The sequence below is a fragment of the Eumetopias jubatus genome, unplaced genomic scaffold (genome assembly GCF_037043125.1).
Source record: "Eumetopias jubatus isolate StellerSeaLion01/CBP00866 unplaced genomic scaffold, mEumJub1_p1.0 scaffold_23, whole genome shotgun sequence".
NCBI lineage: Eukaryota > Metazoa > Chordata > Mammalia > Carnivora > Otariidae > Eumetopias > Eumetopias jubatus.
The window spans coordinates 602,637-626,663 of record NW_028274829.1 but is presented as its reverse complement, the minus strand read 5'-3'; the positions used below and the strand labels follow the sequence as shown (position 1 = coordinate 626,663).

The 24,027-nt window shown below is 43.1% G+C and overlaps 1 protein-coding gene across 4 annotated transcripts in view; it reads right to left on the bottom strand.

Moving 5' to 3' along the window:
- Window positions 1-561: 561 nt before the first annotated feature.
- The window catches only part of LOC148162054 (centriole and centriolar satellite protein OFD1-like), a 46,179-nt gene continuing 22,713 nt past the window's right edge, over window positions 562-24,027 (bottom strand). For 2 of the 4 annotated variants that reach the window (XM_088020310.1, XM_088020313.1), the window contains 15 exons: window positions 23,070-23,176; window positions 21,409-21,528; window positions 19,648-19,721; window positions 18,421-18,512; window positions 17,167-17,356; window positions 16,046-16,176; window positions 15,404-15,515; window positions 13,186-13,761; window positions 12,582-12,705; window positions 8,536-8,636; window positions 7,202-7,312; window positions 4,266-4,423; window positions 1,594-1,746; window positions 986-1,050; window positions 562-705 (listed from right to left, as the gene is read on the bottom strand). In XM_088020310.1, coding sequence (XP_087876436.1) covers window positions 663-705; window positions 986-1,050; window positions 1,594-1,746; window positions 4,266-4,423; window positions 7,202-7,312; window positions 8,536-8,636; window positions 12,582-12,705; window positions 13,186-13,761; window positions 15,404-15,515; window positions 16,046-16,176; window positions 17,167-17,356; window positions 18,421-18,512; window positions 19,648-19,721; window positions 21,409-21,528; window positions 23,070-23,176 — 2,157 coding nt within the window. In that variant the 3' untranslated portion in view covers window positions 562-662. Of the gene's footprint in view, window positions 706-985; window positions 1,051-1,593; window positions 1,747-3,680; window positions 3,817-4,265; window positions 4,424-7,201; window positions 7,313-8,535; window positions 8,637-12,581; window positions 12,706-13,185; window positions 13,762-15,403; window positions 15,516-15,589; window positions 15,702-16,045; window positions 16,177-17,166; window positions 17,357-18,420; window positions 18,513-19,647; window positions 19,722-21,408; window positions 21,529-23,069; window positions 23,177-24,027 lie in introns of those variants that run through there. The other 2 variants (XM_088020311.1, XM_088020312.1) reach the window with 2 other exon arrangements.

The window sequence follows — 24,027 nt, the reverse complement described above, 5'->3', positions numbered from 1 at the left end:
CACACTTCCTCATCTGTAAAATGTGGACAGTCATAGTATACACGCTTCATATGGATGATATAAGAATTAAGTGAGTTCATACATAAAAAGGTTTAAAATTGTACCTGGTACACAGAAAGTGCTCAGTATATGTTACCTTCTCTTTTTATCACCATCTAAGAAGGGGTTGTGTTCATTCTCAAGCAAAAGATGTGAAAAGTAAAGACCAGAGGGGATACTGTATTATTTCTAACACCTGGGATGGAAAGACCTATGTCCTTATTTTCAGGGACAGGTCAGACGGCGAGTGTCGGGGAAGATGGCCTCCTGTCTGACAGGGGGTAGCCCAGCTCTGGAGAGGAAAGGACCATAGCTGAAACTTCCAATACGGAGGCCTGGAACTCAACTGACCAAGAAGTTTTCGAATAAATATAACCTCTGACAAAAATGGGGAGGAACAAAACTCATTCTAGTGTCACGCAAAGCCTGAAAAGGAGAAATTCTAAAGAGGTGTTACTTCACTAGATGATTTTTGGTTTATATACGATGATACCAAATAAAATTATGAAAAACAAAATCGCATGGGATTACATGTAAAATTTTTATTGAGAATTCTGTCGTTACAGAGAATTCATAGGCCTTCAGTTACATTATATGGGTAAGATGCTGGACAGCAAACATGGTTACCAAAAGTCATCTGTTTCTTCATGAGAAAAGCCCGTGAAACTAAATTAGGGAAAGATAAAAACAATTTTAATTTATTAAATTCTTGTCAAGTTTATTCAGGGATCTTTATGATGTTCACATTCTTTCTCTGTGGGGTTTCTGCCCTTGCTTAAGCAATTTTACAAATTAAAAAATGCAACAGATTCTTTTTTTGAAGTCCCTAATTTTGACTGTTTCACTAATTTCTTACAGGGAGACTCAAATATCTGACCGTTTCCCTTGGCTGACACACCAGCAACTTAATGGTCTGTGTAGGAACACCATATTGAGGAAACCATACCTTTCGTCTTTGTCGCTCGATGGCACTGTGTCCACTTCTGAGGCTTCTCTGCCAACCTTTGAACTCTGATGCAAAGAGGGAAAAAGAATCTTGAAATTACATTATGTATCAATTTTATTCAACACTTTGATTTCTCTAGGACTAATTTGAGATACATATGCAACTTAAGAGTCTAAAAAAGAGGTGACTTTTCAACATGAAATTCAGCAAGCCCATCAAAATAAACTATCTGGTACCCATACTCAATACCCACAGTGTGTGAGACTGAAGTAAAACATCGATGTTTCAGATGGTACTAATGCATTCATTATTCCTGAACAGACCTTTCACTACATTTCTTTCTTGTTCTTAAAATGAGAGACACCCTAATTTCTATAAAATTTGACAAATCAAAACCTCTTCAATCTTTCCCCAAGCAAAGCGATGAAATTTTGTCAAGAGTGTCATGTATCAAAAAGACTCAGGGCTCAATTTGAATTGTGGATTCTCTATGCTTCTACCTTTTTGTCTCCAATGAGGAAGGCAGATTTGGGTCCTACAGCCTTCTAACAAACCAAAGCATCCCTCGGCAACCCCCTCCACAGAAGGCCAGTCCACAGCATCAGCACCTTATCTGCCGCCTCCTGGTCTTGATTCTGCTGAATAATTTTCATGTATTTCTCTAAAGGATTTTCACCACAAACAGATTTGTCTTTCATTTCTTCAACACTTATTTCTAATTCTTTTTCCATTTCAATCTTCAATGATTCTTCAATCATCCTCTGTGGAATAGACAGGTGCCAAAATAGGAAACATACAGATACATTAAAACAACTTGTAAGTGTTTAAAAAAGCATAGTAACATAATCCTGGTCCTTTAAGTACAACCTGCATGCCAAAGAACAGTTTTTTTAATTGAAGTCATTGCTACCAAAGGGAGACAAAGAGGTCATCTCAATGAAGGAAGGAATTAATTTGCCTCAAGGGGCCTGTGCTTTAAACCAAATTAACCAGGAGTCCAAAGAACATCCATATGGAAGATGAATTTCAGTAAGACTTAGCAGGTCTGTGAAGTGGCCAGAGTAACCCATGAGCCTAGGACCAGAATCAGGACCTAGAAGGCCAAAAGAGAACCAGAGGAAGGAGGGCAGGGGAGGCCCTGGAAGCCACTGCTGACCAGCAGTCACTTCCCCAGGGTTACTCTAGTCCCTGCTAGCTGACCTTGGAAGTCTTCTTTAAAGCCCATTTAAAAGGGCGCCTGGGTGGCTCAGTCGTTAAGCGTCTGCCTTCGGCTCAGGTCATGATCCCAGCGTCCTGGGATCGAGCCCCGCAGCGGGCTCCCTGCTCCGCGGGAAGCCTGCTTCTCCCTCTCCCACTCCCCTTGTGTTCCCTCTCTGGCTGTGTCTCTGTCAAAAAATAAATAAAATCCTAATAAAAAGAAAAAGAACCCCATTTAAAAAGGGAAGACCTATAGCAAAGCAAAGCCCACCTCCTTTACAGCTTGTTTCCAGGACCAGATGAGAACACAAATGAGCTTGCAAAAGCTCCCCTTTGCTGCTAAACTCCTAAGGTCTATGTTCTACATAGCCTTTCTCAGGGCTCTTAAGCAAAGAAGACTGGGATGCCTACAGCAGGCTTTTAATGCTAAACTCAGTAATACTAAAATGTGTATGGGACCTCAAAAGACCCAAAGAGCCAAAACAATCTTGAAAAAGAAGAACAAAGCTGAAGGTATCACAATGCCAGATTTCAAGATATACTACAAAGCTATAATAATCGAAACAGCATGGTACTGGCACAAAAAAAGACACATAGATCAATGGAACAGAATGGAGAGCCCAGAAGTAAACCCATGTTTATATGGTCAATTGATCTACGACAAAGGAGGCAAGAATATACAACAGGGAACAGAGAGTCTCTTCAATAAGTGGTGCTGGGGAAACTGGGCCACTTTCTTAAACAAAAACAAGCTCAAAATGGATTCAAGACCTAAATGTGCAACCTGAAACCACAGGAATCCTAGCAGAGAGCACAAGCAGTCACTTCTCTGACATCTGCCTTAGCAACATTTTTCTAGATACGTCTTCTGAGACAAGGGCAACAAAAGCAAAGAACAACAACAAAAAACAAACAAAAAAACCCAAAACCTATTGGGACTCCATCAAGATAAAAAGCTTCAGCACAGTGAAGGAAACCATCAACAAAACAAAAAAACAACATGTTGAATGGGAGAAGATATTTGCAAATGGTATATGCAATGAGGGGTTAATATTCAAACATATAAAGAACTTACACAACACCAAAAAACCGAAACAATCCAATTAAAAATGGGCAGAGGACCTGAATAGAGAGTTCTCCAAAGACATTTAGATGGCTAACTGACACATGAGAAGATGCTCATCATCACTCACCATCGGGGAAATACAAATCAAAACTACAATGAACTATCACTTCACACCTGTCAGAACGGCTAAAATCAAAAAGATAATCAACAACAAGTGTTGGCGAGGATGTGGAGAAAAAGGAACCCTGTGCACTGCTGGTGGAAATGCAAACTGGTGCAACCATTCTGGAGAACAGCATGGAGGTTCCTCAAAAAATTAAAAATAGAATTACCGTATGATCCAGTAATTCCACTACTGGGTATTTACCCAAAGAACACAAAAACACTAATTTGAAAAGATACTCACCCCCCTATGTTTACTGTATTACTTACAATAGCCAAGATAGGAAGCAGCCCAAGTGTCCATCCACAGACGAATGGATAAAGAAGAGGTGGTGTATATACGCAACGGACTATTACGCAGCCATAAGAAGGATGAGATCTTGCCATCTGTGACAACACGATGGACCTAGAGGATATTATGCTAAGTGAAATAAGTCAAAGACAAATACCACATGATTTCACTTACATGTGGAATCTAGAGAACAAAACAAATGAACAAAGAAACAACAAACCCGAAACACCCAGACTCAAATATGGAGAACAAACTGGTGGTTGCCAGGGAGGAGGTGGGTAGGGAGACAGGGGAAGAGATAAAGGGGATTAAAAGGTACAAAGTTCCAGTCATAAAGTAAGTAAGTTACAGCAATTTGAAGTACTGCATAGGGAATATAGTCAATAAGACTGTAATAATGTTGTATGGTAAAAAAAACAAAAAACAAAAAACAAAACCAAAGTTATCTGTCACTCCTATGACTTCAGGACACAGTCAGGACTCATGTCCCTGAGAACAAGGTACTTACAGCAGGTGTACCAAGGGGAAAGCAGCATAGGGAATTTGCGTGTACTTAGCATTACCTGCTCCTGATCCAATTTTTCTAGTTCTCTTCGTTCCCTTTCTAAAGCCTCTTGCCGCTCATTCTGCCTTCTTTCTTCTCTCTGCCTGCGTTCTTTCATGTGCTCTTCCCATATTTCTTCTTCTTCCTTCTGTTCTCCCATTTGTTTCTGATCTACGCCTAATGGGACAGAAAAGAAAAGGCACGTAGTTTCCAGCATCGGATTTTTCAAATATATGCATGAGTGCTTTGCAGGGGCCCTTGCCAAGACTCAGGAAGACTGCTTGGTTCTTAGAGGACTCTTGACCTGCTCCATCTTCAAGCCCCCAAACCCACTCCTAGCCCTGCGCCCTGCCTTTTACTTTGCTAAGATGAAGACAAGTCACCCTTAATATGATGACTTTAACTGCCTCTCACGACCCCCCAGTCACAGCTTCTTACGCTCTTTGCTCACCTCCGCCCTTCCCAAGGCAAACTCTGCATTTGGTTAGGAGGCTGCCCCTGGCTTTAGGACTCAGACTGAACCGTCAGTCCGTCTTCATTTACACAGCACTCTCCCAGCTCTTCCCCTTGCTCCTGTGCAGGCGCCCCAGTCTCTCCTGCCCCAGAGAGGACGCGCCCCCTGCCCCAGCTCTAGCCAGCTCGCTGCTGCTGCCCACCTCCTCCAGGCTGATCCCCGAGCCTTCCCATACCTCCTTCTCTACGCCCGACCTCTCTCCCTGTTTCCTCACTCCCTGGTTTCTAACAGGCTTCCTGCCATCAACACATGGAGACCCCAGAGCCCTGGCTTCATACCTGAACTCATCATTCCTGTCCCTTTAATCATGCTCTTTCCATGCTATGTCCACTCGGCCACCAGGGCTTAGAGGTTCTTCTTCCTCCTGCTGCACTGAGGGTCCTTATCACCATTTACCTGGGTGGCTGCAAGCATCTAGTCAGTGTGCTCCAGGACACTCCTCTCTGCCTTCAAGCAACCCACCTTCACCCCCGTGAGCACCAGTCACTTCCTGGATCTGCTCTGCACACTCTCTGCTCTGGGGGACTCCTAACCCACAGTGGTTTAGGCTGACAATCTGCCTTTTTCTTTCCAGACTGACCTCCTCTATCACCGTAACTTTCACATTCGAAACATTCCGTCTATAGAGCAACCCGCTGTTAGCTGAGCACAGCCGCATCGGCCTTGCGCCACACCCTTGCTTTCACGGCCTCCTTAACCTGACATGCTCCCTTCTTCCCCCACAACTTTACCACCTATGCAAGCCCTCACTTAAAAGCCACCTCCTCTGTGAGGTCCTCCTTATTCCTAAAGTGACAACTGGCCATTCCAGCACCTTCTTCACACAGTGCTTTGTACCTGCCTTGTCACAACCCATAGGCATCTGTCTCCCTACCTGTGTTCCTTCCGGCTAAGGACCATGTTTTAATCGTTTGTTCCCTAAGCTTGCAACACAGGTCCCCATGCCTCACATGCTGAATTCAATCTCAATTCCACAGATGACTGTGCTAACCTTTTTCTCCTCCAGCCCTGGCCTATAACCTCAACTTTCCCCAGCAATGCTAAGAAACAACAAATTCACAGGTTCACCACGGGATTTCAAAGCTCGTTGCCGTGCCCTGTCCTAAGTCACTAGCAAAAAGTTAGCTTTACTGACGGGACAGGAGCAACAGTCTTCTCTTAATCCTGGCCAGAAAATTCTAATACCACAGGAGGCGCTGACCATATCCACAGGCAGCGACGCAGCGTCCTGCCTGCTGGGGCAAGGAGGCTTACTCCTCGGTCTATCAGGCTCTCCCACGGAGGAGCAACCTCACAGTAAGAATGCAGTTTGGGAGCGAATTTAAACACATGAAAAGGGCTGCTTCTTCCCTGGGAGGTGTACTCTGTAGCCGAGTCTAGTGTACTCGGCAGAGGGGCATACCGAAACCGCCTTGGACATTAAGAACAAAGAAAAGAAGTGTTTCCACTGGCACAAAGGCATCAAGCCTGGACTTCTTCATTTCCCTTTGCACCCAGATGCAGAGCTGAAACAACAAATGTAAGAGACTTTCTCAAGGACCAAAAGGTAACCACACTATTTAAGACTCATTTAAAAGGCCATTTACCATAATCTATGTTACGTGTCAGAAACAGAACACCTGTCTGCTCAGTTGCTTTCCCTTATTCTATTACGTCATTTTCCTTCCCTGCTCACTCAGCTCTCTGCCGAACGGCTGCCCATCAGATCTGCTCTCGGACACCACGGTCCCTATCGGTATCTATCCCACTGGAGGTCCTTGATGACAGCCTGCCGACTGTCCAATTCTCCTACTAGAAGCTCCATGAAGCAGGGGCCTGGGTTGGTACACTGCTGTATGCCCAGCCACGAGGAAAGTGCCCAGCAGAGAAAAGGCTCTTGATCAGGCCTCAATGAAGGAGTGCTTTCCAGAACGATTTACTTTGGAATCAGCAAAAATCAACCCTCTCAAATTCTCCTGCTTCTTTCAGGGATTGCTCATATTCCCAACTGTGCCTTAAACCAAGAAACTGTTTCTAAGAGGCTTTGCGTAGCTTTTAGGGATGATGTTCTCCCAATGTTTGGAAAGGACTAATAGCTGGTTTTACTTGAAGCATTTCCTTTCAACTTTGAGGCTTCAACACTTAGGTCCAAGAAGAAAAGGACCTGGCTGTTGGCTGAGCCCTGGGGCAAAGCTCCAATGTCCCCGCTACACCTTTCTTCCACCTGGGGGAGGGAATTGGGTCATCTGGAGGAAGCAAAGGAAAGACAAGGTGAGCCCGCAAGACAAGTGTCATGACCAGTTTTCCTGCAATGTCACCAGCTTTTCTGAAGACTGAAATATATAAAGGTTTTGCTTATCTTACTTTCTTAAGGCATGGAGGAAGCAAATAGAAAATGAAATAAGATTCAATATTACTAATTCGTTAATCTATTTTGTTTACTAAAACACAGGAAAACTTACTCGGGTAGTGATAGGACATAGGTCTGGCGGCCGCAGCAGCATCCACGTGAGGCATGTCGCCGGCAGGATGGAGGCCGTGCGCTTCAAACTGCCTCGCTGCGCTCCCTGCATCTACACGAGGGGCAAAGAAGTGTCCTGTGAGTCCTCAGGAATGCGGGCAAGAGAAGGGAGTGCAGCGCAGTGTCGGGAGAACTCATGGTGAAGCACGCGCATTTTGGCCAAAGCAACTGGGCCAGCTCTTTGTCTCGAGGACTCTAGAAGTCTGCATCGGAGCCGCCTGACCATGGTATTCACTTCTCCCAGTGTTCTTCTGCTTTCGAGAATTAGATGCCTTTACAAAATCTCATTGGTTACCCAAAGGGAAAAATCAATCGAGTGAAAGAATTCACCTGGCTTGCTGATAATCACTTGAATTCTATTTGAAATCAATGATTTAACAAACTTAGTCAAAAGGATTTTGAAAGATTTACTAACCCTTATCAGTGAAATGTTCAAAACATGATGCTTTCACACTCGCCATGAAGCTCACGAAGCAAAATGGCAGGTTACGTGCAAATATGAAGACCTCCAAGGTGGAAAGGGCTGCGGGGATGACCCTCGCTACAGCTCTATCTTGTACTTAAGCAGTGGGCTCTAGGCAGGGCCACAGCTGGACACCAATCCTAGACTCACAAGCTTCTACTTTTTTACCTCCATTTTTTAACTTAAAAAATGGGCTTTCTAAATCTTAGGCAGTCAACGGAATCAGTATACTTCAAATAAAAATAATAGCATACTCCTGTTCCGTAAAAGGGAAAAGAGAATTTTTAAAAATCACTTATTTTAAATCTGAGGCAATCCCAAAATTGGTAAACTGAGTTAAGGATTCACTTATAGGCTCAGCTCCAAGTTTGAAATTGTGAGCTATCCTCAAATGCTTAATAAATGGAACTCAGAACACACCCCTGAAAATCTTCGTGATATAAAAATGAGGCAATGTATCTGTATTTGTGCTTCTATCACAAAATAAAAATGTCCTGGGGCCCCGGGTGTCTCAGTCGTTAAGCGTCTACCTTCGGCTCAGGTCATGGTCCCAGGGTCCTGGGATCGAGCCCCGCATCGGGCTCCCTGCTCGGCGGGAAGCCTGCTTCTCCCTCTCCCACTCCCCCTGCTCGTGTTCCCTCTCTCACTGTGTCTCTGTCAAATAAATAAAATCTTTTAAAAACAACAACAAAAAAAACAAAATAAAATGTCCTAATCTGTAACTTCTTTGCTTTTCATGACAATATGTTTCACCAAAACTAAGCTTTCTACATTTTGAGCTTATAAAAACCAGTATTCATATTTGAACTTACATTCAAAAGATGATTCAAATTCCTCACTGTCCTTAAAAGGTAGCTTGCCTGGATTTGCAAATTCACTTTTTTCCTGAAGCTCCATTTGTCTTTGATAAAGACTGGATTGGAAGAATAAAATTCAAGAATGTCAAGTTGTAGGAATGTAAAACCCAAGAGCACAGGGCGATGAAAATCTTTTGGGACTCAAGAAAATGCTTTCGAAAAGCAGTTTCTCTTGGGCTCACGAAGAATAAGAGCTACACTGTAGGGGGCACTTTCCATGCACCAGGCATCCCTCTAAGCTGTTGGGGGGGGGGTGACTCCTCATACCACCACATGCTGTGAGATAGCTACTACCATCATTCCCACATTGTTCCTAGGAGGAGCTGACTTTTTCAAGAACCAGAAAACATTTTTGAAAAAACCGAATTCTGGGGGTGCCTGGGTGGCTCAGTCATTAAGCGTCTGCCTTTGGCTCAGGTCACGATCCCAGGGTCCTGGGATTGAGCCCTGCATCGGGCTCCCTGCTCCGTGGGAAGCCTGCTTCTCCCTCTCCCACTCCCCTTGCTTATGTTCCCTCTCTCGCTGTGTCTCTGTCAAATAAATAAATAAAATCTTTAAAAAAAAAAAGAAAAGAAAAAAACGAATTCTGCACACCCCTCAGCACACTGTCAGCAGGAGAGGTTATACTACAAGCCCCATGTGCATCAAAGGGCCCTAACTCAGCACATGCGTCTTATCTTTCTTCCTGGCTTTATTACAACAAAGAATGATATAAAAAAACCATTACAGTCTTTAGGATCGTAACGGGCACATGTGGCAGTTTTCAACTCTGTATAGCATAATGGAATCAACATGCAGAACTAAGGGGTCAGAGTCTCCAGCCATGGGGACCAGGTACAAACAGTGGTCCCACATGTGACTCAAATCCCAGACTGGGCAACCCACTGAGCTCCTCAACACATCCACTCCCTCCTGCTTTAGCAATCATATCCCAGGACCCACTACCAATTTAGAATTTATTTCAATGATCTACAAACTGGAACCTTATAAGATCGGGAACAAAACAAGGATGTCCACTCTTGCCACTTTTATTCAACATAGTACTGGAAGTCTTAGCCACAGCAATCAGACAAGAAATAAAAGGCATCCATATTGGAAAAGAAGAAGTAAACTCTCCCTATCTGCAGATGACATGATCCTATACGTAAAAAATCCTAGAGACTCCACCAAAAAACTACTAGAATAAATGGATTCAGGGAAGCTGCACGATAGAAAATTCATACCCAGAAATCAGTTGTGTTTCTACACACTAATAATGAAGTAACAGAAAGAGAAATTAAGAAAACAATTCCATTTACAGTTGCACCAAATATAATACCTAGAAATAAATTTAACTAAGGAACTACAAGACCTGTACTCTGAGAACTACAAAAACACTGATGAAAGAAACTGAAGATGACACAAATGGCAAGATATTCCACGCTCATGGATTGGAAGAAATAATATAATATTAATATGTCCCTGCTACCCAAAGCAGTTGACAGATTCAATGCAATCCCATCAAAATACCAACAGCATTTTTCACAGAACAAGTAATACTTAAAATGTGTGTGGAACCACAAAAGACCCCCAAATAGCCAAAGCAATCTTGAGGAAGAAGAACAAAGCTGAAGTAGCACAATTCCAGATTTCAAGATATACGACAAGGCTATAGAAATCAAAACGGTATGGTATTGGCACAATGGTACTGGCACAAAACCAGACATAAAGATCAATGGAACAGAACTGAGAGCCAGAAAGAAACCCACACTGATATGGTCAATTAATCTACAACAAAGGAGGCAAAAATATACCCTGGGGAAAGGACAGTCTCTTCAACAAATGGTCTTGGGAAAACTGGACAGCTACATACAAAACAATGAAACTAGACCACTTCCTTACACCATACACAAGAATAAACTCAAAAGGGTTAAAGACCTAAATGTGAGACCTGAACGCACAGAAATCCTAGAAGAGAGCACAGGCAGTAATTTCTCTTACATCAGCCTTGGCAACATTTTCCTAGATAGGTCTCCTGATGCAAGAGAAACAAAACAAAATTAAACTATTGGGACTACATCAAAATAAAAAGCTTTTGCGCAGCAAAAAGAAACCATCACAAAATGAAAAGGCAACCTACTGAATGGGAGAAGATATTTGTAAATGATATATCCCATAAGAGGTTAAAATCTAAAATATGTAAAGAACTTATATGACTCAACACCAATAATACAAATAATCTGATTAAAATGGCCAGAGAGGGGTGCCTGGGTGGCTCAGTCGGTTAAGCATCTGCTTTCAGCTCAGGTCATGATCCCAGGATCCTGGGATCGAGCCCCACGTTGGGCTCCCTGCTCCATGGGAAGCCTGCTTCTCCCTCTCCCTCGGCTGCTCCCCCTGCTTGTGCTCTCTCTCTCTCTCTCTATCTCTGTCAAATAAATACAATCATAAAAAAAAATAATAAATAAAATAAAATGGCCAGAGAACCTGAATAGACATTTTTCCAAAGACCTACAGATGACCAACAGACACATGAAAAGAGGCTCAACATCACTCATAAGGGAAATGCAAATTAAAGCCACAATGAGGTATCACCTGACACCTGTCAGAATGGCTATAACCAAAAAGACAAGAAGCAACAAGTGTTGGCGAGGATGTGGAGAAGGAACCTTCGTGCACTACTGGTGGGAATGCAAACTGGTGCAGCCAGTGTGGACAGTATGGCAGTTCCTCAAAAAATTAAAAGCAGAAATACCATATGATCCAGTAATTTCACTACTGGGTATTTATGCAAAGAAAATAACACTAATTTAAAAAGATACATGCACCCTTATGTTTACAGCAGCATTATTTAAAATAGCCTAGATATGGAAGCAACCCAAATGCCCATCAATTGGTAAATGGATAAAGAAAATGTGGCGCATATACATCTATACATAATGGGATATTACTCAGCCATAAAAAAGGATAAGATTTTTGCCACTTGCAACAACAGGGAGGGACCTAGAGAGTATTATGCTAAATGAAATAAATCAGACTGAGAAAGACAAATACCATGTAATTTCATTCACATGTGGAGTCTAAAAAACAAATGAACAAACAGAGGCCCCTGGATGGCTCAGTCAGTTAAGCATCCAACTCTTGATTTTGGCTCAGGCCATGATCTCACAGTTGTGAGATGGAGGCCTGCGTCGGGCTCCGCACTCAGCGCAGAGTCTGCTTGGGATTCTCTCGCCCTCTGCCCCTCCCCCACTCGTGTGCACTGTCTCTGAAATAAATAAAGTCTTAAAAAAAAAACAACAAATGAATAAACAAAGAAAAAGCAGAATCAGACCTATCAATACAAAAAGAACAAAGTGATGGTGGCCAGGGGGAAGGGGGCCGAGGGATGAGCAAAATGGGTAAAGGGGAGGGGGAGGTATAGGTTTCCACTTAGCCATGGGAATAAAAGGTACAGCATAGGGACTACAGTCAATGGCTGTACGACAGGGTTGTACGGTGACAGATGGGGGCTACAGTTGTGGGGAGCACAGCATGACGTATGGAGTCAAATCACTACGCTGTGTACATGAAACTAATCTAACATCGTGTATCAACTATACTCAAGTACAAAAAAAAGCTGGAACCTGTTTGTTTATATTTAAATGCCAAAATATTTTTATATGACTTTTTAGTGATGTGTGAAATTGTCTTAAGCTCCAAACTGAATTTGTTTTCCCAGATTTTGGACAATTTGTTTTACCTTCGTTAACCAAGTCTATTTTTGAAGTACGAAGATGTTTACTGATACCACAGTGTAGATTCTACACACCAAGTTTAGCAAAGAAGTAGAAACTACTTTGCTAAAAGGAATGTTCCTCCCCACCCCCGCTCCAGGTAATTTAGATGATTCTCAAAGATCACACATCATCTTACCATCTGATTACCAACTCTATACTGCCACAGAAACCCCAAATGAGTCCGGGCTGAGACCCCATGTAGCTCAGCGGACTGGGCTGAGGCTGAGCGGAAGGCGGTGTTACCTGGCCTGCTCTGGAGAGCTGGGCAGCGGGTGGACGGAAGGGCTGTGCCTGGACTCAGTGGGTGAAGGCCGGGGTGTTCTGTTGGGACAAGGACTGGGGCCAGCAGTGTGGGATCGGTCCAGACCTAAGGGGCAGAAGGCCTATTAAAAATTGCAAGGAGAAGACAGCAACATGGTTTCTACACAGTTCTCTTACTCTGACAATGAATTCTATTATCCTTGTAAACAGCTGAGTATGATGCATAAATGATCTACAAAACTAACGATTCAAACCCCTCAATGAAACTGCAGTGGTAACAATCAAACATATACAACTAACCAGCGGTAAAGGGAAAGCCACTGTCACTCTGCACCTGTCTGCGTGCCTATGAAGTTGCTAGAACAGGACATTACCCCACCCCCTCAACATGGGGGAGACGCCACGGTTAACCCGGGAAGGGCAGATCGAGAGAGAGGACCCAAGTGCCTGGGCTCAGGCGTTTCCGTGCTCAGTTCCCGCTCCTTCCTGCTGTCTAGGGCTGCACTCTTACTTGGGGAAGAGGCCCTCCCAGGACGAGACCCTTCCAAATCCAGAGCGTCCTGCAACCCTCTTGGCAGGAGCTCACCTTCCAGATACATTTCACCACCGAGGCTCCTTTTTGCTTTGGGAACAGGAGTGGAGGAGAGGCGTCTGGAGGTGGTGCTCCTGCGTGGCCGCGAGGCGCTGCTCTTGTCCTCTTCGGGGGTGCCCACCGGAGGCTCAGAGACAACTCTGTCCTCGGCACAAGTGCGTCTTTGGGGCGAACTCGAGGTGATGCTTTTGAGTGTCCCTAGCAAGTGCAGGGGTGGCTGGCTGTTGGCTGCTAAGGGGCGTTTAGCGGGGAGCTGACTAACTCTTTGATGGTAATTTCGGAAAGCTTTCTCCAAACGTTCGGCCTCTTGCTCTAGCTCTCTCACCCTTGCTTTGGTATTGGCTACAAACTCAAGGTCAGAATCGGGGGAACTACTCTCCGTGCTTGCATTTGGATAATTTATGATCCTTGGTATAACCGCCATCAGCCTTTCCTGGTCGAGAGGATTTTTCAAGAAATCCCCGCTTATATCCCCATTATGAGGCACCACCGTCTTGCCATTCAGCAGTCCACTGATGGAACAATCGATCAGAGGCTGCTTCAGGTTGCGGTACACTTCATTCTCGAGCGCTGCAGGTTACAAGAAGACCACGTGAGAAATGACGGAAAAGGTGGAGAAGAGAGTTAAAATAGATCGAGATCACAATTTTTCAAAAATAAAAGGAAATATTAAGGCCAAACTTGCACATTAGTTTTTGAAGCTGCAGTCATGATGGTAATTATTAACATTTATCAAGAGGTTATATGTACTTTTCATAACGCATATTATTTCACAATCCATTATGCACAGTTGTACAATCTAAAAAGCTCTGAAAACCGAAAATATATTCCTAATTTATTTGGTGGCAAAGCCCAACCAGACCTCAACTCACTTGGTTGAAAAGTTTGACCCGAACCAATGGAAACCCATTTACAATCTTTACTTATTCCACCTAGCATGAATATTCACCCATTTGATTACAAAAAAATTAATTTGTTTCACTGCAGGATGCTGCCCAGAACCTCCAGGGCTGTGGCAAAATCCACAAACCACAGCACAGGGCCTGAGTTTCTGATAAGGGAAGGAAAACACGCAGTCACAACAACACTGTGGGCTAAGAACGCGCACTGCTCCCATTTTACAGATGGGGGGGCTGAGATTACTGAGGCTGGCTCACACAGTGAGCACGATGGGAGAGCCACTGGCATGTCCTAGGGCAAAGCCAGTACCTGGGACCACTACCTCACCTGATGGCGCTGCCGGACAGAGGCTCGCCATGTGCAAAGCGGGGGTTCAAAAGGTTCCACCTTCTTGAACTACTGTTCATGATATGAGGTCACCAGAATTTCAGCTGTGGGCAGTCTGGCAAACAGATTTATTTAGAGAAAGTGAAGAGCAAACAAGAGTAGAAATGAGTAAAGGGAAAACTCGTGTGGGGAGATGCGAACAAGGGCCTGACCAGGGCAGAGTATAACTGGGCCTGAGGAGGGTTCAGAACCAAGAAGTGAGAAAGCATGTCAACTGCTAACACGGAGGAACTTGCTTTGCGCCTACAGGCAGCTAAAGAAGGTATGGAACCTTCAGCGTCCTTGTTATGAAGTAGGAAGGGGCAGACGTCGGCTTGGCAATGAAAACAGAGTACAAAAACGACAGCAGAAACCACCTCCTCGTGTTGTGTGTGTCCCAGGCACCGTACCGCCATCTGTCTTGCTTCATCTTCATCCATGTGGCCCAGCGCCACTCCTAGCCCTATTACAGTGCGGACCCTGAGGCCCAAGGAAGTTCAACGGAGCGTGCCTAAGGCAAACAACGAACTTCACAACTGGGACCCGAAACAAAGAGTGTTTCCAGACTCCGCTAGCAGCAGGGCTCATTTTGCTGGCCGCCCTGCTTCTCGCACACATGTACACGTCTGTCCAGGGACATGTAAAACCACTGAACGGTCAACCGGTCTTAGCGGCGGGATAACAAACAAAAAAGCAAAGCCTAGGTTCCGGATGAATTTGGGGACTTCTGTGTCACTACCACACCTCTCCTGAGCCATGGGTCATCTGTGAAAGCAAGTCACTTTAGAGGATGACCTGGTGGGTAGTCCTGAAATAGAAGTTATACTTCTCAGGTGACACATATTTCTATAGCTCCTCCCCTACTATGAGAATTACTAAAACTCACTGAGTAATCATTACATTTTCACAATCACTCACACACACACACGTTAAAAACGTCTCCGACCTGTCTGGGTTTGTTTCAGTTGCAATTTCAAATCGGCAACCTGTAGAGTTAACCTCTTTATAGAGTTATCGTAATCAAGTATCTGGGCCTTCAGCTGTGCAGAATGTTCAATCTGAAAAGATTTAGGGAAGGAAAAGAAATGAAAGTAAAACAAATCAGTTTATTTCAAAAGAACAATTCTCTCACCTGGCTTATTCTCTTTCTCTTTTTTGCCAATTCTGAGCAGCTTTATACCTATGAAACAACAGAACACACTAACAAGTTCTCCAGCTCCTTCTTTACTCCTTTCATACAGCAGCTACTCCAGGACAGGAGGTTCACATGAGAAAGAGAGCATCAATACCGTTAAGTTGCGGGGTGAGAATCAAGAGATACTTTTAACAGTGGGCACCATCAAGACTTGGAAAACTGGGTGTTTAAGAGAGTTTACTTTCCTCTTGATTTTCTTACTATCATGAATATAATGTCACAATCACTCGAGAATTTTCTCGGATGAGAAAGAATACTGGGAAAGTAATTAGCATATGGGGGAATTTCTGATGTTAAAATAGATCTGATTTATGCTGGTATGACACATGCCAATTTTACACACCCACAAAGTGCACTGCCCTAACACTTGGATGAGCCAAGAGCAATACTCACTTCACTTTGCAGCTGTTTTTGCAGAGCCTGCCTGTGGCTTTCGAACTCCTTATGCTCAAATGCGATGGCATGTTCGGCTTTCTTTAGTTCTTTCTGAAAAACCACCAGCTCAGGAGATGGCTGAGCTATATCTATGAAGGTAAAAAAGCCTGGTCATTACCAACCTGAGGTTTTCTCATTTTACTTAACAAAAACAGTTTCTAAAGAGGCTTTAGATGGTTCTTCCCTTTCTTTGTATACACGCAATTAATATCAGTTTTATTGAATGGACTAAGAGCAGTCCTGAATCACCAATTTCAGAACAGAAGAATTTAATGCACATAATTGCAAACTTTACCACTCTTCAGAGTTCTACTCCCAGTAGAATTCTTTCAAATCCTCAAATTAACGTGAATGCCCGCCTCTCCTCTACTACGCACAGAGGCACAGAAAGAATGCTCTGTCAAAGCCTGCCAGGGACTGCCCCTAGGTCCAATCCGACCTGTGAATCTGTCAGCGGCATGCAGGGTCCAGAAAGCAAGCAGATGGTGTCCCCATTTTGGGTCATCAGAAGACCCTTTAATAAAGAGAGACTTACACAGGGTACCGCAAAGGACGGTATAGTTCCCTGGGCTAGTACTGGGGCCAAGCTGTTACCAGTCCTCACGCCTGGAGGGTCAGGAAGGGAGGCATTCCCAGAGTTGGGGAGAGCGAGCAGGCACAGGGCGCTGATGAGGCGCCAGCCCCCAGGTACTGGGATCTTGCTTTCCTGAGGCCCAGGGCCAGCCCAGGGCTACTCCGCAAGGAGGAGATGGAGAAGGGATCACAATCACCTCGACCTCACTCTTCCCTCCCTCCAAGCGCTTGAGCGGGTCCCCACGGGCCAAGCACCACCAGGCCAGAGGAGTCAGAGGGCAAGGGGAGCCAGGTACCATCCAGAGGAACAGATTTATCCAGTTAATAAAGTTTTCTCCTTAGTGACACAATTACGCAGCAGGAAGCAAAAACAAAGTACCTTTGATTCAAGAATCTTAATTTTATAAAATCTTCCCGATTGAAGCTTCCCTTATAGGACAAAGCAGTTTCAGAGTACTAAGCTAATAGCAGTTACAAAGCCATGCCAATCAGAAAAAAACACCTACGGTTTAGGAGACGCAAGTTTTCATTTCTAGTCTCTTCCAGTTGTTGGTTAAGTAATTTATTTTGTGCCTGAAGCTCCAGTTTCCCTTCTTTCAGTAGCGAATAGTCACTCATCTCTTTCACCTTTTCATTCAGCAGATGGTTTTGCTTTGTTATTGCCAAAGACTGGGCTCTGACAGATTCTAACTCAAGCTGCAATTCAAACAGAAAAACTTGTATTTGAACAGTGACTTTACAGGACTGCTTAAGTGAAAGCTGCCAGGCTTTCACGCCCCGAGCTGGACATCATGACTGAATTAAGGCCCCATGACAGAAGTCTGGTTCTCTGCAACGAGACCCTAACTCCCGCAGTACAAGTCATCTTTTGCCCTTGATTTGGGGCAGGGGCAAGTTCATCCAACTGCTACTGTGTACAACCCTGTCCTGCAAAGCTAGTGCTTCTGACAATCACCCCATTTTCTGGATGCAACTAAGGGCCCAACAATGTAACCACAGATGGTGGCAATATATAAATACATATATATAGATAGATCTACACACACTTTTTTTTTTTTTTTTTGTAATAAAAAGGTAAGATATCCTAACATGCTGTGGGGTGATTTCTTTTTCTTAGTATAACAGAGCTCAAGTTTGCAGCCTGCAAAGCTCTCAAGTCCTTACAGCTACAAAAATATGTTCTGTGTATAAAATTTATTTTAAGTACCTAAAGTTCCAGTTCTGTCCTTCAGATAGCAAACACACAAAGTAATAGAAATAAAGTTAACAGTGGCACACGAAAAATGCATCTCATTTTGTTTTAAGCTGTAAGATCCCGACATCATGACAGGATTTTTTACCTGCTGCTGATGGGAAGGGAGAGGAGGCTGAGGTAGAAGCTAGTCTGTGTCAGCTGCGTGCTACGCACATCAATCCGCTCACTGAATTCCCTGCACAATCATGAAATGTAGGCAACATCCCAAAGTCTACAGGTAAGGAATCTGAGGTCAGAAAACTTGCCCAAAGGCACATAAGCAGAAAGGGAGAAAGACAGGATTCAGGCAGGACTCTAGGCCCCAAAAGACATCCTTTTATGCTTCCCTAGGAGACTAAGATTGAAGTGAAGAACTAGCGAATGAACAAAGTGCAGCCATCACCTTCTTAGTCATGGAATAAACAAACACATCAAGAGGATAACTGAAGATAAATTACGTATGACTAAAACTAAGTTTCATATATCGTCTTAACGTCTGTTTCAAAACAACAGGCTTAACAATTACCTCAAGCTCTTTGACACGATTTACTGAATGATTAAATTCTTCCTTTTTTGAATTAATAGCTGTGAGCTCCTCTTGCAAATGTATAGCTTTTTCTGAAAGAAAGAGCCAACCAATTATCATCATCATGTTTTCCTAGTGGCTACAAAATCATTTAATAATTTATGGGCGCAGATCAGCCCTAATGACTATTATTTCATTATCTAAACAGCAGATGTCAGAGTCAAAAAAAATCAGCAGGCAAGTACAAAATGAGCCCTGTTACACAACAGGTGACAGACGGGACGTTAGTTTTAAGGGTTAAATATGTGGCGAACTTCCTCCTGCTACACACATCTTTACCACTTACACCATCTGCTCAGAGCACAGGGCCCTCATGCCAACAGGTCTGAATTTCCTTGAATGCAGAGATTTAGTTGTCTGTTGTGATTCTGTAGTTATTATTTTATCATTTTTACTTCATCTAACACAAGTCTATATAGATACCTCACCATATATACCTCATCGTGGATACTTTGCTGAATCCACGATGGTACGGATACCTATATAAGCATTCGCCTTCACAAGACAGTTGCGAAGGAGCAGGCCCACGATGGGCGACCTGGCTGGGCGGTATCAAGTACCTAGCCCTGGTGTCCTCCTAAGAGTCCATTTAAAATGGCCACTAAAAGTTTAACTTCTTGTCATCGACAAGTTCCTAGACATATATTAAAATGTAAAATATCTCAAAGAATGAAAAATTATCCAACTTTCCTAGTTTCTGGCGAATGTATACAAGAATTTAAGAGGTTATAGGTCAAGGGGAAATAGCATGAAGCATAAAAATACATTAGAAGTAAAAGAAATAAGAAACTAGATCACAGGGACGGAGAAGTTAAAATTTTCATTAGGAAAAAATGAAGTCTCTCACAGTTAAGAGTGATATTTACGGGATGGCAATAAGTTGCTGCCACCTTCTTGACAATCACATTTATCAAAATACGTTGGATAAAAATCCTGCTGATAAATCACTAACCCTTGTGAATATACAAAAGGTTAAACACTAAGGTTCACAAAAATGTAGTAAGACAGTATTTTTTTATTTTGTAAAATTAAAATAACAAAAAACATGTAATTTTCGTAGTAACAAGGATGTGTATGCTATGTCTTTTTTAGAACACAGAACAGGCCCAACTAGGAAGCTAACAGCCTACATCAGTGCTGAAAAACACAGCTTGCCCCCAGAGTCACCTTTATTCTTCCTTTCATCTTCAATCAGCCTGTTCGTTCTGGTGATATAGTCATCCTTTACTTCAAGTTGATACCTGCCAATCAGAAGAACCAAAAATGAGCTCCTTGTCGCTTTCCTGGACAGATTACCATCAATACATGAGCTTATCTGTGGCGCTGAGGCACCTAAGGGCACTGAAAGTGACAACATGTAAGCCTCAAGCTCTCTCAAGACAAAAGCCAGGGATATGAATTCTGAACATAAAAGGTCCATAACACCCTGCTGTGATCCTGTCAATTTGGTCCCAAAACTCAGTCACACAAGATCAAGGGTCCTGTTGTTGTTGTGAGGTTAGAGAGAACAATTATTTCTCAGTTAGTCTCGACTGACACAAGGTAGTAAATTAAGGCCAACTTACAGTGTGCGTGCCAGACTCTAAATCCCAAATGATAACCAAGTCAGTCACTTGCAATTCACCTATCCGTCTCCCCTCCCTAAGATAAGACCTTTTGCCCTTAAAGGCTGAGCACGGCATTGAGAGCCAAGTGCCACGAGCATTAGACCTGATTTAGCAATACCCAAAGGCACATCTCTCGGGGCTTCAGCCATCTCCACCAGCTGCTACCAGCTGACTTTCTGGTTCAGAGGCCAGAAAAAGGAAGGAGAAGCAATCCTGTGATATCCTCCCAACTTCAACACTTGGCTAAAGACACAGAAGGACACCCAAAGCCGGACAAATGATACCAAACAGTTCACTATATCCATGGCTAGGTGAAGTTAACAAACTGTGAGGAATAAAGGAAGAAAAACGTGTTTAACAACTAGGGTTACTTCAGTGTTCGCTAGTATGGTAGAGGAGCAGACATAAAATAGGTAGATCAAATCCATCATTTCAAAACTGATACAATGAAAAGATGCTACCTCTTTTGACAGAATTCTTTTAAAGAATAACTTCCAGAAACCTCGGTGCGTACTATGTAATGGAATACCAATGACAAATTATGAGCAAGGCAATAAAAATGAGGCCAATGACTAAGACCTGCCCAGAGGAGCTGAGCGGAGTCATCGCTTCACTACACATGCACTTAGTCAGTGTTAACTGAGCACTTGCTATGTGCCAGATGGCGTGCCACGCATGGGAGGGAGTTACCATATGGGCTTAATGTCTTTGCACGAAGAGATTATTCACCAAGATACAAAACTCAGGCTATAGGAAAGCCCCAGGGACCACACTTATCCATATTCTCCTCTCCTATGCTGTGTTTTGCTTCCTATAGCTAATCCTTTTTCTGGATTCGGGCTTGGCAGAACCTTGAAGGAATACCAGGGCACACGTTCAGTGACGAACCCTGTCACCGATAAGACCACCACTGGAGAAACTGTGGCCTATCCCCATCTTCATGCCAGTATGAGGAGAGAAGGGAGGAAAGTGGTTGTACTTCTGACTTTTCAGCTGCTCAGCTGTGCAAACTGAGCAAGTCCTAAGGTGCCCTAAAAACTGAAGCAAACCATAAGCTCTCAGTGTCAGAGAAGCTATGAGTAAGAATGAGCAGAGGATGCTATTCTCTGCATCTTTTTAAACCCATCTTAAATATTCATGGGAAAGCCTTGACTACCAATGAAAACTTGTATTTTTTTTAAACACCAAATTTTGCCATAAATTGTCCATCTTATCTCCCCCCCCCCAAAAAAACTGTCCGTCTTATCTATTTCATCAGTGTTGCTGTGCTTCTAGCAACGTAATGAAACACGGGATTCCTTTAGCAATGCCATGCAATTACTTGAGAAGTTCATTCTTGAGCTTCTGGTCATAGCTCTCCTCAATGCTCTTTATATTCAATTCCCGCTTCCTCAGTGTGTCAGTTAGGCTTTTATTTTTTTCCTCTTGCAGCCTCTGAGTCCTGAAATTAGCAAAAAGAGAGAAAGCAAATAAGAAAACCACAACATCTGAAGTAACAAATGTAGGGGGTAAAAAATAGCCCGTGTTTTAGTTCCTCCATCTATTTTATGAGCTGACTTAGTTCATCAACTAGCAGATGGAATTATCCGGTGGCACCTAAGGGGAGTGTGAATGTACCAAGACCAAAGTGGTCTCTTACAGAAGAGGATCCACACTCAAAAAAGGGTTACAGGGGATCAATGGCTATCATCAATTTAGGGATGAAAAAGTGATGTTTTTAGTTACAAAGCTACAAACCAAACTCTAGTGCACTTAAATGCTTGTTTCTTCTAAAGTATTACTTCTAATTGTGAGACTTAACTGATGAGCCCATAAGAATTACAGGTAGAAGATTCATTTTTGGCATTTAATAATCCATTGAATGCATGTTGAAAAGAGTGACGAGAGAGAGCAAACGATAGATGGGTCCTTCAGAACCTCCAAATCCGGAGAATGGAGTGCTTTTCATGGAGAGACCCCCCCGCCAATCACCCACAAAACCAATTCTGGAGCCGGGAGTCAGGTTCACAAGTACTTAGACCAAACCGCAGTGAGGAGTGCTGTGAACATGGTCTGTTTCAAGCAAAGGATAAACGCTTTGTGTTAGAGCTCCCTCTGCTGGCTAATCTGTAAAGCAAAGGAGCATTAAATCCATTTATTTTAGTTTAATATAGTTAGACGGGAGGAGTCCGGGACGTGGAGGTAAGGAAGTGATTATATAATCATGATTATGTAACCGAGAATCTGCCCAAATATTGCCCCTTTACTTTTCTCTATCAATGTGCCACTTCAGTATCACCAAAAGGAGAGTAAGGTAGGCAGAGAGAAGAAATCAAATGAATAGAGCCTACGAAAATGAAAAAACATTAATGAAGATGGAGACAAACTCTTAAATAAAATCGGATTCCTGGAGTATCTATGAATGTCAAGACCCCAAATGGGAAAGAAAGCTTATTCCACCAACTACAGACTGGTGAGCTTGGTATTAATCCCAGGTAAGATTTGAAGGTTGATACATCTGTGAGCACTTAGAAAAAGTAACACACACACCAAGAGAAATAGTTTCACCCAGTACAAGTCAAGTCAGAGTCACCATATTTCCTTTTTTTTTTTTTTTTTTTTTACAGTAGAGCAAGTAAACATGGAAGGTCTGGGTATCTGGAGTTCAGTTGCTATGTGCATGTGAAACTATTAGATCTGAACGGAACGTAAATGAGAAACACAGGATTTGTCAAAGCATTATTAGCTTCTTCAAATCATCTATCTGGTCTTACTATAGCCCAATGATGGTGTCTCATTCTGCTTTTCACCCTAATGTCTAGTATTTCATAAATGAAACCCTAGTCTTTGTTTCTCTTAATCTGTGCCTTTTAAAACCAGGTGTTGTCACTTTTAACAACTAAAAACTCTACTTGGCAATTAGCATCAGACTATTAAGACACCTATTTAGTTCTTTTAAATCTCATTCATTCTGAATATCCGAAACGAATACACATTACTCACAATTCAAAAGCTTCGATCCGTTGCTTCAGCTCGGCTTCTCTGCCTCTTAGCAAATCTATATCTTTTAGTAGAAGCTGCCTCTGAGCATAAATTTCTTTGGTTTCCATCTGTGTATGAAAGCTTTAATTTTTAGTAAGCAAGCTAAAGAAAATAAAACAGATCTGAACATACTGCTTCCTAAATTCCGGAAAACAAACTCCAGACACTTAGGGTTACAATTTCCCTTTCTCTTAAGAGGTTTCAATTCGAGGTATGCTTTTTTGCCTAATTCCTTACCCAAACACATGTTCCCTCCTTCAATGACTGTGAAACTCCATTATCCTGTATTCCTAACATCCCTGGTCTATTTATTCTACGTAACATCTCTCAGACGCTTAAAATTTGGATGAGTGCTTCAGCAAGAAAAAAATGACAAAATGGGTGTTTAGCAATAAAACGTCAAAAGAATAGAATTCCCCTGCTGCTGTTGCTGCCGGCAAGTTTCAGTTCCCGTTCTGGCTCAGCAGCGGCAAGCTGAATGGGCCACACCTCCATTTGTGTGTCTGCCGAGCAAGGCTTCATGGAATACCTAGCCTATGTCAAACAGCACACTCGGAGCTGGACAGAGAAGGATGCAGATACAGGTCTCACCTTTACAAAATTTGCAGTTCAGTCAGGGAGAGAGAAATAATCAGACTACGATGTGAGGATTTTATAACCAAAATACAGAAAGACTCCGTGGCAGGAGCGACAGGCGAATCAGTCTGTCAGTAGGAGCCCAGGGAAGGTATCACAAGGAGGTGACATTCCAGCTGGATTTTGAAGGCCAAGCGAGTTTCATCAGGGACGGAAGGAGAAGGGCATTCCAGGTGGTGGAAGAAAGACACGATGCTTTGCATGAGGAGGGCCCTCTTGTCCAGAGCCTTCAGAGAATCAGTTAACTAAATGAGTATTCTGGGGGCACCTGGGTGGCTCAGTT